Raw genomic sequence first — 13,483 nt, 5'->3', positions numbered from 1 at the left:
ATAAAATTTCTTATCTCTTTTTCAATTCCTGATTGATTTTCATAGCCGTTCATATTCTTATTGTTTTTGTTAATTATTTTTGTGTATCGAAACTTTTGTTTTCCAAAGTTACGGTTATAAAATGTTGTATAATAAATAATAATGAATATTTCCGAAAAATAACAGAAATTTGCTTTTCGGTATACTTTCATTCCTAACACACTTTCTCAACATGATTCCGTATACACCACAAATCAAAGTTTTCCATTTTCAGTACAAAATTACATCAGTTCGTAGAACTTGGCGTAAGAAACGTCTTCATTTCACTGTGCGATTCTGTATTCCAAGTCGATATAATTCCCGGAAGACTAAACTTTACTTTTGTACAGGGCAGGGTTTCTCAAACTTTTCCTGCAATGGAAAAAACTACATATATCTTGAAGATAATTAACACAAACAATCAGTAAAATGTATGAAAAAAAACGTCTAATTCATTTTGTAATTATTTCAATTTTTAAACACAAAATATAATAAAAGATGTTGTTAATGACGTTGATAAAAATTTTGTTTTAATCATTAAACCATATGTATATTATATTTAAATGATGCGCAAAATAAATAAAACACATATCTAAGAAATAATTTAATACGTATAAATATATATAAACATCATCATCATCATTACACATCTCAACCGGATGCTATGATTCTGAAACTGCTACCTCGGAGTGTTCTGTCCCTGTTCTAAGAACTTCGTACTGGGAGTAACGAAAGTGGAAACATTCTAAAACCACACATATGCGTAATGATGTACTAGGTCGCCATCTTAATAAAACATTGATTTCGAAATGCGAATTTTTCAACTTAATATTATGGAAGAAATTATTGATGTTTCGAATTTGTAATTCAATAACAATCTTAAAAAATACTTTCATATAAATAAAACGTTTTATCCAGTATTTCTCCCAAATGTATAATATCGCTCACTCCTTTCAAGAACGTCATAAATCAAAAATTATCAATTTTCAGTTGTGTAAGTTTTCGGAATGCCCAGAAAATGTACTGTATCCAGCAAAAGAGGGATATTTTTAAATTAATATTTACCTGCTACAGGGCAGAAAATGTTGTTTTTGAATTTTGAAGAAAAGTATCGTTAAATTATTTTTTTAAATATATCAAATATTTTTAAAATGGAGAAAAAACCTTCAGGTTTTACCTAAAAAGATCTGTTGCACATCAAAAGTTCAATAAGTGGCTTGATATATATTTTTAATGCATTGTGTTATATTTTTAAACATTAAAAACGTTCTTCTGAAAAATCAAGTTTTTTTATTTATGACGTTCTTGAAAGGAGTGAGCGATATGTAACCTGTTTTGTAAAGACCATTCAAAAAATCGATTCAAATAGATAAAATAGGGATGAAATTACTAGGCAATGTATTTTGCATCATTAAACATTATATTTTGAATCAGATCTGCGATACTAATATGACTAAAAATAGAACCTGAAAAAAGTCACAGAAAACTTGTCGAGATCCAGTATACCACATCGTTTACACGTTAAACGTCAATAACTTGTCAATTTGGAAATTCAATTTAAAAACTTTTGTAATGTGTTTAATTTATTTAATGTTGTGATTTGACGAAAGGTTCCATAGTGAAAGCATTTTGAATATAGCTCTTGATTGAGGTCACTGGTGCCCCCCATGGCGCTGCGGTCCAACACAGGCGAGGTCACCGGAGCCCCCCCTGGCGTTAAACGTGTAAAGAATGGATGGATAACATAAAAGATAGAAGTCAGAATAACGGCTTGGGTCATTTTTGCGCACGTTTTGAATTTCTTTCAGCTATTGCGATATAAGAGTGTGAAACTATTTAGACTTTTTGAACACCTATTGACTTTTCACAGAACACCTGTGCTCCGAGAAACATAGTTTGAAAAACACTGGTATAGAGATACAAGAAAATTTTACGGCTGCGGATGCCGAAGGTACTTAAAATCTTGGAGCTGGCTGTTTTGGAGGTGAATTAAAGCAGGCGGTATCAAGTCATTCCGTATTTGTTATTCTGCAATTCCGAAAGCCTTATTTGAATGATAAAAGTATAATGAAGCACTAATAAAAAAGCACTTAAACGGATACTTTCTTCTGTATAACGAAATTAGCACAGTGCATTGGTATTATCAAATTCAAAGATAACGTGTAAAAATTTATTTGTTAACTTATAAATTTTATTAATTGATTCGGCAGTCACTTTGTGGCAAAATCTATCCATTTTTAATTACACTACCGTAGAACGGGGCTACTTGAACGTTGATGTGTTACTTGAGCCCAGTACAAAAAAAATAAATCTGTATTTGGTCTACAATAATGAACGTATCGTGACAATAAGTGTCACCTGTCAGGGAAACAATGAATCATGTCGAAACGTTCTTTATTGTAAATCAAGTACAGATCTTAATATTTTTTGTACTGGACTCATGTAACACATCAAAGTTCAAGTAGCCTTACGTGGTTCTGCGGTGTTTCATACAGCCGTGTACATACTGTGACACGTATTTGATACATTCCTCATTATTTTCAAACACCGTATGTGACTAACTTTTTTTTGTGGACTGTTAGGTGGAAAAGATGACATCCGTCCACTGGCTGCCGCCAGTGTTGATACTCATTTGTGCCCGTTTTATTAATATATTTTGTTAACTTTAGCTGTTAAGATTAAAAAATGTGAAATATGATTGACGTATGACGCCATTTGAAAAATTAAAACATCTTCCGATGGGGTGATAAATTTTGCGCCACCCTATCAAGCACAGATTGAAAATTTAAAGAAAAAAATTCACAAAAATCAGGTAAAATCATATAATAATGCTACAAGTATTTTTTGTAAAATATTTTGTAAAAATCTCATTATTTTTAACATCATCTAACCTGCATGTAGTCTCTCGCAGAAATTAAGTGGTAAAATTGAAAGTCAACTTTATTAAAATATTTCGCAATACTATCACGATCGCTAAAGTGATAGAAAACCTCCAAAACGTAGATAAACCACGTGAAAAATACTGAAATTTTTACCAATTCAAAAAAATGTATTTTTATTAATTACCCTTGTTATTTTTATTATTATTATACCGGTGGTCCATAAAATAAAACGCGATCAGTGAACGTTTCCACTTGTTAAACTTTCATCGCAGACCACTCAACTGATGAATTCATCAAACGAAATTTATTTTCAGATTCATCGTGAAAATTCCATCGGATACACTTACGTTGAGAATTCAGCCGTTCGGACAAATTAAAAACGGTTTAGTTTTTTCCAATAATTGTTAAAATTCTCGAAAATCATTTGATTGATAAGCGTCTTCAACTGAAATATTTTAAATCTCTTTCAAAAGTGTTTTTTTATTAACACATTGAGGCCTGAATACCAGCAATATATTTTATCTACAATTTTTCTAAAAAGTCATATATATGTGTTTGTGTATATACAATATATATATATATATATATATATATATATATATATATATATATATATATATATATATATATATTTATAAATATATATATACACACATATATATATACACAAATATATTTACTTCTCTTTTAAAATCAAAATCCCATTTGGTAGGCTTTTCCTTATACACCTCTCATATGATCGATTGTAAAAAAATAACCCTTTTTTCTCTTTTTTGTGTGTTTATTATGTAAATTTAGATAAAAAAAATAATAATCTTCTTCTTCTACTTTTTCATGGTGTATGCTTAGTGGCCCGTTTTTAAGATGGATCAGCCATCCTAATGTCGATAACCAGTTGTCAATCCATCTCTTTGGTTGACATAATAAAAAAAATAGAAAAAGAATTCCGCCGACAAGACATTAGGTATTTCAAGAAAAAATTGTAAATGAATTCATAAATAGTAAACTCGTATATGTGTGTACGAGTATATGTATGTATTTAACAAATGAATGTTTTTTTTTAATGTTATCAATATAAATAACTCCTAAGTTGACCAAACTCTAATTTGCAAACAAAGGTTCGGACATACTCAAAATATTTTGAAAACGTCCTTTCTTATTGCAGATACCCGATCAAGCGGACCCGCCAGATGTCACCGTGCGACGACGGGTACATCTACATCCCCGTGGCCTTCATGGGGCTGCTGTACCTGGTCTACCTCGTAGAGTGCTACCACTGCACGGCCAGGCTGCAGCTGGCGCACCGCGTGGACGTCAGCGCCGTGGCGGACCGCGTCCGGGCCATGAGGATGGCCAAGCCGAAAGTGTGGTGAGTCAGGAAATAGTTCCATAGCTAACTGAGAAAATTCAACGTACATGGATAGTCGACTGCAAATTTCAGTATGGTTGGATAGTCAACTGTACATGTTTCAACATAGTTGGAAAGACAATTATGCATGTTTCAACACAGTTGGAAAGTCAACTGTGCAAATTTTAGCATGTGGATAGTCAACTTTGTATGTTTTAACAAAGTTGGATAGCCAACTGTGAAAATTTCAATATTATTGGATATTCACCTGTTCAAATTTCAGCATAGTTGGATAGTCAACTGAGCATGTTTCGACATAGTTGGATAGTCAACAGTACAAATTTTAGCACAGTTGGATAGTCAACTATGCATGTTTCAACATAGTTGGATAATCAACTGTGCAAATTTCAGCATAGTTGGATAGCTAAGTGTGCTGAACTATAACTTTGTATCTATATAAACTACTTATTTCGAGAACTATAGATGTTTTCATCAACGGGTTAGATACAAACATTTTTTCAAAGAAAATAAGCATGTTTGTATTTTCATCTGTCGATGAGAACATTTGTAGTTTTCAAATCTAGTCGTGTTTATATTGAAAAACTTTAAAAAAGTGGTATACTTCCTTGGTAAAGTTCCTTTTATTATATTTATATCATCGTGTTATTCTACAGCGTTAATTCCAAATCAATAAATAACGTAAATAAATATGAAGGAGAAAAAAATCTATTTAACTGATTAGTTGAAAGTTTAACAATCCAAACATTTGTGGTGATTCAAAAAAAATATGACAATCGAATCTTTTTTGTCCGCAAAACTCAGTGTCTTTTAAAAACACACCCTTAAATATCGTCGTAAAAAAATTGTCCGCAAAAGTCTTGTTGAATCATTCTATCGGGAAAAATTCTAGTACCATATGTACTTAAGTGTGTTGGGTAATCGAATAACCGGCGCTTTTAACTTATGTTCCCGCAATATTCCCGATACATAATTCATTTGAAAGTTGTTCTAAAAGCTTTGGGAATCAATTTACCTGAGTGCAGTGTCATTTCAGGCAAAAATAATATAAGTTATTTTTTATTTCAAAGAATTGTGTGGATTTATTTTTAAATATATTTTTTTACGGTTTTGATAAAATGGATTAAATATATTTTATTCTCATTTCTCATCAATTATATATTCTCGTGATATTTCATGACGACGACAAGCATTCAAGGGATTGGATTGGCAAAAATTTTTTTAAATATCTTATCATTTATTACGATATTTAAAAAAAATAAACATTTTTTCATTTGTATATTTACGCTTGTTCTCAGTACGAGTAGATTTATAGATGTATGCTTACATGAAATATATATACATATATATATATATATATATATATATATATATATATATATATATATATATATATATATATATATATATATATATATATATATATATATATATATATATATATATATATATGTATATATATATGTATATATATATATATATATATATATATATATATATATATATATATATATATATATATATATATATATGTATATATATATATATATATAAATATATATATATATATATATATATATATATATATATATATATATATATATATATATATATATATATATATATATATATATATAAAAGTCATTTTCGTAAAATACAGAGAATAACAGAGGAACAGTAAGCAGGAAAAGTTCTAGCTTATATCACTTAAATACTGCTAATGAGTTCAACCCTTTTAAGTTCAGCCATCACGGTTTATATTGTATTGTACACAATTTGCCTAGATTTTCAAACCAGAGATTGTGTCGGGAAAAATAATGGGCATGTTGCGTTTCGAGTAGGATTTCTCCAACACTTCCATCTACGTAAGGGGACGTAAGGTACGAAATTATGTAAAATAAAAACGCGTGTTCCGAATTTCTTCGGAAAATTCAAATTGAGTCCCAAGAAGGCCGTTCGAGGAATAATAACTAGAACGAAATGTTTTCGCCACATTTAACGAGAAACGTATCGGTTAAAGGTTTATCGGTAAATACTCGTTTAACCGCTTTAGAATACTGTTAAAAGTAACTCAACTGACTTTTTGGAAATGAAATCTGGCATGTTAAATCACATGAAAATAAATTTAGTGAAACAAATTAATCTTATTTTTTTTTCTTCTTCGTCTTGGTGTAGGCTTTGTGGCCTGTTTTTAAGAGGGATTAGCCTCCTGCGATGTCGATTCCCAGCAATCGACCCGCCTCTTTGGTGGTCTGCCCGGGAGTCGTCTACCACGGGGTCGGCCGTACAGTGCAATGTGGGGGAGTCTGGATGGTTCCATTCTCCTCACATGCACATACCATTGTCGCCTTCGTTGCCTTCCCCACCTAACGACATCTTCGATCTCGCATATTTCCCTGATCCTGGAGTTTCTTACGATCCTGGAGTGATGGGTTTCGTCTTATTAAGCCATTATCAAACACTCCTAATAAGACGAAACGCGTCACATATTATCATATACTCGTATATGTAAATAAAAGTAGAAATCAATCCAATAACCTTTTTTAATTTTGGATATATTACCCAACAATTTAAAATAGAATTCTACCAACTATCTGCAGTTACAATAAATAACTAAAATATTTTTTTATGCAATCAAACATAACATAGCTGGATGATGCAATTTATTTTCGATCAATATGATCAAACTGCATAGCCAATATATACTAAGCATTTATGTGTATTTGAAATGTGGCACGTTCTGTATTGGTAAATTTGTACTTGACACTTCGTGTTTGATTTTCAATTAAACGGAAACGCGGCATGTCGCGTCCGGTAAGTGTTGATTGAAATATTCAATTAAATTTACACCCAGTCAGATCACTTCCGTGGAAAATTCAAAACCGTTTGAAATTAAAATAGGAGGAAAATTAAAAAAATGTATATGTCGCATACTGACAGCCTGATTACTAGTTTTTTTAAACTTTTTTTATTGATGGGTACAAAGATCATTTTAATTAGTTTTTAGAATTGACAATTACTTCTACTATAAATAACATCACGAGCTTCTCTGTAGGAGAAGACAAAGATGATGAATACCACATATCGCTCACTCCTTTCAAGAACGTCATAAATCAAAAATCGTCAATTTTAAGTTGTGCATGTTTTCGGAATGCCCAGAAAATGTACTATATCCCAGCAAAAGAGGCATATTTTTAACTTAATATTTACCCGCTACAGGGCAGAAAGTGTTGTTTTTACATTTTGAAGAAAAGGTAGTGTATTATTATTTTTTTAAATAAACTAAATATTTTTCAAATGGAGAAAAAACCTTCAGGTTTTACCTAAAAAGATCTGTTGCACAGTAAAAAGTTCAATAAGTGGCTTGATATTTATTTTTAATACATTGTATTATATTTTTAAACTTTAAAAACGTTCTCCTGAAAAATCAAGTTTTTTGATTTATGACGTTCTTGAAAGGAGTGAGCGATATGTCTGTTGTGACAAACGCTCTATTCGTCTAGTCTAGTTATTACATGTCCCACGTTTTGTAGGCTTTTCATACAACCAGATTTCGACTTCTAATGGATTCTGTAATGAAGGATACATAGATTTTTTAAATTAAACCAAGTGATTCAAATAACCCAAAGTTTTTTCTCAGAAAATAAAAGAAATTGATCACGATATAAAAAAAGGTAATATTTAAACAACAAAAAAATGTCATGTTAGTATTAATTTTACTTTGTACATATATATCGCATTTAAAAATTTACTTCTAGAAAATTTGAGGATTTAAGAATCCTTAAATATACTTTTAAGAAAATACATAAAGTTTAACATTTTCAATTTAAAAAAATCATATACAATTAAAATAATAATAAATCTTTAATTACATAACAATATGACATTGACCAAAGCCGATTGTCTAGACATAGTTATATTCACCAAGTTTAATAAAATATTAATAGACAAATTAATTTAAATATTATTTTTTGAATATTTTTCGCAGATACTTTGTGGCACATTATATAAACTTTATAAAATAAACAAACTTTGTTTTAACCACTTTCTGTTAGTACACTTTTTCCAACCGGTTTCAACAAGAACCTTGTCATCATCAGAGTTTATGTACTATTTCTAAAAAAATTAAGTACTCATGTTGTCATCCGGAGTGGACGTATTTGCTGCGCTATGCTCAATAAAAGCAACATTTAGGAGTTTTTTTCCCGTTTTTTAAATCAAAAATTTTAAATCACATTTTCATATAGTGTACGGAGTGCGTGGTTACAAGTACAAGTTTTTGGTATCGTTATGGAAGGGTTATTGTCTATAACCTAACTATGAGTATTTCAATATTTTAGAATTAGTACATAAACCCTGATGATGACAATTTTCTTGTTGAAACCGGTTGGAAAAAGTGTACCAATAAAAGTGGTTAAAATAAATTTGTTTTATTTTATAAAGTTTAAAATATTATTGACTTTTGCCCCATTAGTTATAAGAGATTCATTGTCGTAAAGTAAATTCATAGATTTTTCACTAACAAATAGTTTTGTTACCATCATTTTTCTGTATAAATTATAACTATTTATAACTACCAATTTCGTTAATGTTATATTTAAAATTCCATCCACACATTTTATAACTAGATCAACTGTAGTGAAACGTGACGGATTACATATTTCACACTGAGAATTATGCAAAATTTAGCAGTGGTAAGTCCTTTCTATCAATGGTAATAAAAAAAATACGCAGGGACCATCACGTAAAGGATTTACTTCGGGATTATTTGGATTATCGCGATCTCTAGTGGGTATAAAAATATTTCTAGCATTGGGCTGGACCTAAACGGGAGTCTGTTATTTTATCTAGCACCGTTCCAATTATCACACAGTGGAAATGTTTAAAAGTAATCTACTTATTCAATAATTAAATCCGAAAGGGCACAATGAAAACTAAAACATACAGGGTGTCACAAAATTTATCACCCTGTCAGAAGATGATATAATTTTTGAAAATGTCGTCGCACGTCAATCATATTTGACATTTCGCTCACTCCTTTCAACAACGTCATATATCAAAAATCGTCAATTTTCAGTTGTGCATATTTTCGGAATGCACAGAAAATGTACTTTATCTCAGCAAGAGCGGCATATTTTAAACCTAATATTTACCCGCTACAGGGCAGAAAGTGTTGTTTTTGTTTTTTGAAGAAGATGTATTGTTTAATTATTTTTTTAAATAAAATTTTTCAAATGGAGAAAAAACATTCAGGTTTTACCTAAAAAGATCTGTTGCACAGTAAAAAGTTCAATAAGTGGCTTGATATTTATTTTTAATACATTTTAAAATATTTTTAAACAAGAAAAATCAAGTTTTTTTATATATGACGTTGTTGAAAGGAGTGAGCGATTTGCGAACTAGACAGCTGCCGTATACAACAGTTTGATAAAACGGGCACATACGTATATGTATTAATACTGACGGCAGCCACTTGACGGATATTATATTTTTCACATTACGAAAAGAATTGTTAAGTTCCAATTAAAGATTTGCATCTCTCAAAACCATTTGATTTATTTAAAAAAACATTTTTTTAATTATTTATTTCGCGCTACCCTGAATCTGTTTGTATACTAATCCATTCGTCCAAATTTGAACAAAAATACTACTTAGTTTTTCAATTAAAAAAATATATGACTTTCAAATTTTATATGGCATATTTTTTAATTTTTTAATTGATTCTTTATAAGATTAACTAAAAGAAATAAATGTTTTTTTTTTGGGAAATCGAGTAATTTTTGTAATACGTTTATTAGCACTAATGAATTTGAATTTTTATGAAGCAATAAGAGTAAGAATATACTTGATTTCTTCCCTTTAAAAATCTGTTGTGATGTTTCAACTTCGTTACTTCATAAGTTTCTTGGTAATTTTTATATATATTTTTTTAGTATTTCATAATATTCAAGAATTGTTAAACTTTTACCAGTCGAGGAAAGTTAAAAGGATCCATTAGCTCTCTCTTTTATCTGCAGCGAATTTCTGAGTTCGTTTGTTACAAATTATGTTCAGAATATACCGTCTTTAACCTTTATGTACGATACTTTTCTAAGAAATATGCCTTATTTTCGATAAACTCAAGCCTTGTTGAACAGTATAATGTACCAGAAATAAACATTCTAGAATATCTACTCTTTTACTGATTCTTAAAAATAAACGGTGTTCAGAATTTAAAATAAAAATGTTTTAAATTGTAAGAAAAATAATCATTTTCGTAAATTATACGAAAATATCATCACGGGGTTTTCCGATACTAGAGATACATTTTATATAATAAATATTATAAACATAACAACTACAAAGTAGAAAGTGAGAAGGGACAAGGTTGAAAGTGAATTAATGAAAGTCCAGGTGTAATTATTTTATTGTAAAACCTTTATACTGTACATTTTTTGTAAACTTTTGAATTTAATTTATATATTCTAATAATTAAAAAAAAAAATGATAATGAATAAAAAAAAATGTATTAACAAGTATTTCGACTCAACACAGGCCATGCCTAAAGAGCCGTAATACATGTAGTAAAAAAAATGTATGTATGGATGAAATAAATAAATGAAAAAACTAATAAACCATCACGTCACTTCCCCGCAGGGGTAGATAGAGAGAAAAGAGCGCCACACCAATCTGTCTTTGCAAACCATCTTTACCTCTACCTTATTCATGCATCTCCTCGTGACGAAAAATCAAGGTTTATGAACTATCGGTGAATACAGATTTAGTCATTTTTACTTATTTATTTTTTTACAAAAATGTTAATTATATTAATATATAGCCACTCACCGAGATTTTTATGTCTATTGGTTTCGAGACGTACCCGTCTATTCGTCAGGTCAATCGCTACCACAGCATGCAAACAATACTACCCTTCACTACCATAGCACTTTTTACACACTTAAAACTACACAGCTTGCATGCTGTGGTGGTGATTGTCCTGACGAAGAGACGGGTAAGTTTCGAAACCGGTAGACATAAAAATCTCGGTGAGTGGTTATATACTAATATTATTAATCTTTTTGTTAAAAAAATAAGTAAATACATTTACCTATTCATATACTATACATTAAGTCTGAGGCATAAATTGTGAGTTGAAAGACCTAGATGTTAAAGACAGGAACTCACGTGACAGACAGCCCTAGCAAGTTGGTATCCTAATGTAAATTACGCGTTGCGTCGGCGACAAGTTGGCGACACAATAAATTTATTCAAATTGAAAAGATTCGCGGGCCTCAATAAGGTGAGGGTGATAAAAGCCCATCACTAATTTAAGTGTGGAATTAGCTGCCGCGCTTGTCTGCGGCCTTTTAACTTGAAAGTTAACGCCTTCAAAACGTTAACGTCTCGTGACAGTTTGGACGAGTCAACCTTTCCCGTACTGATCATCCAAAAATTACACCTGATCCGAAAGGGGGTAACAAAAGACCCCAGCTCATATTCGTATGGAAATCGTAGTACGCAGCTCCCTGCAAGTATCGATTTGCCGCCAACTGAGTCATAGGTGCCACGTCTGTCCTAGCGCCTACGCGCCGTCAAGCAGCGACTGAATGCTGCTATCCGATGAGCTAAAGGCCTAAAATCGGATCACACAAAAGCTGACTACTTAAATTAATGATTCGGCAGTCACTTTGTAGTATAATCTATTCATTTTTAATCTTAGTTTTATTACTAAATACCAGTATTTTTTTTAAATCTATTATGACACGTGTTTTGATGCACTCTGCATCATTTTCATACGTTGTTTGAAAATGATGAGGAATACATGGAAACACGTAAAACAATTTTTTTTAAATAGTGGTACCTATGTAAAACTTTAATTAAAAATAAAAGCCGACTAATTTAGTCCCGCTCTCTCTTTATGGCAGTACCAAATTTATAACAGTGAGATAAATAACATGTCTCTAGCAGACAAACAATTAACGTGCTGATATATAATATAAGTACGTAAATCTCGTGGCACTGACTGATCGTACTATTTATCAAAAATAATATTTTGAAACACTTAACGATTTGAAGTTATAAAAATTAAAATTAAAATTTTCTCCTTTATATTGAAAAAAATATGGAGCAAGTAGCTCTTATAATATTAAAGTTCTCGAATTAAAATTCATATCAGTATGGGGTATTAAAATCCCCCTGTTAGTTCTGGCTAGGTTAATATGCAGACAGTACATTTCAAGACTTCACTCTTGAAATGTTTCAGCCAACGCTTGCCCGAGAGGGGACTTTTTGAAGCCTCCGTTCTGTTGATTACCCACTCATACAATATTCATATTAGAACAATGTTCTGAAAAATATGAATAAATTAGGTTGCTTTAATTAAAGTATTAATTCTGACCCTATAAAATGTTTTCTTGAATGTTTTTCGCAGTTATTTTGTGGCACATTTTATAAACTTTATAAAATGAGATGAATTATGAGTATTTTAATGTTTTTAAGTTTTAGAATTTAAAAAACCCTGATGATGACAAGGTTCTTGTCGAAGCCGGTAGGTTAAAGTGTAATTATAATAAAAAAGTGGTTGAAACTAAGTTGTTTAATTGTATAATTAGGTATATAAAATGTTTTTAATTATTATTTTTACACATCCGAATAAAATATTTCGATCAATACGTTTACAAACCTATTCCGAACAGTTAAAATTACGTCTTGAAATTAAAATAGTTCTGTTTTGAGTGTGTCCTAATCTTTGTTACAAATTTTGTATTATCCAATAAGAAGTTATTTATATTGATATCTCAAACAAATACGAACAAAATTTAGGAAGTTTGGACATTTACAGATCTTTAGACCTGTCTTAAGCTGGTTTAAGTGATCACTTCATGCACTGGTAAAATTACTTTATATCTGGTCAGAATATAAGTTTTAAATAAAAATTGTAAATAATATTCTCAGGCGTCTACCAGTATGTTAGACCACTTAGGAGTTATTTATATTGATACCTCAACAAGATGAAGAAAAATACTGAAGACTAAATATTTACTGTGTAGACTTGTTGTAGGCTAATTTAAAGGATCACTTCATACACTGGTCAAATATCACTTTATATCTGGTCAGAATATAAGTTTTAAATTAAAATTGAAAATAATGTTTTCAGGCGTCTCCCAGTATATGAAACCACTTAGGAGTTATTTATATTGATGCCTCAACATAGATGAAGAAGAATAATGAATATTAA

At 30.4% G+C, this 13,483-nt stretch overlaps 1 protein-coding gene across 1 annotated transcript in view; it reads left to right on the top strand.

Moving 5' to 3' along the window:
• LOC148311163 (uncharacterized) overlaps window positions 1-13,483 on the top strand; it is a 108,012-nt gene that overhangs the window by 60,568 nt on the left and 33,961 nt on the right. The window contains exon 5 of the mRNA XM_088257111.1: window positions 4,066-4,269. Within this exon, the coding sequence (XP_088113237.1) occupies window positions 4,066-4,269 (204 nt within the window). The remainder of the gene's footprint in view (window positions 1-4,065; window positions 4,270-13,483) is intronic.

The sequence above is a fragment of the Brachycentrus maculatus genome, unplaced genomic scaffold (assembly GCF_059751285.1).
Source record: "Brachycentrus maculatus isolate JH-2025_06_01 unplaced genomic scaffold, ASM5975128v1 h1tg000071l, whole genome shotgun sequence".
Lineage (NCBI taxonomy): Eukaryota > Metazoa > Arthropoda > Insecta > Trichoptera > Brachycentridae > Brachycentrus > Brachycentrus maculatus.
This window is presented reverse-complemented; position numbering and strand designations above follow the sequence as displayed.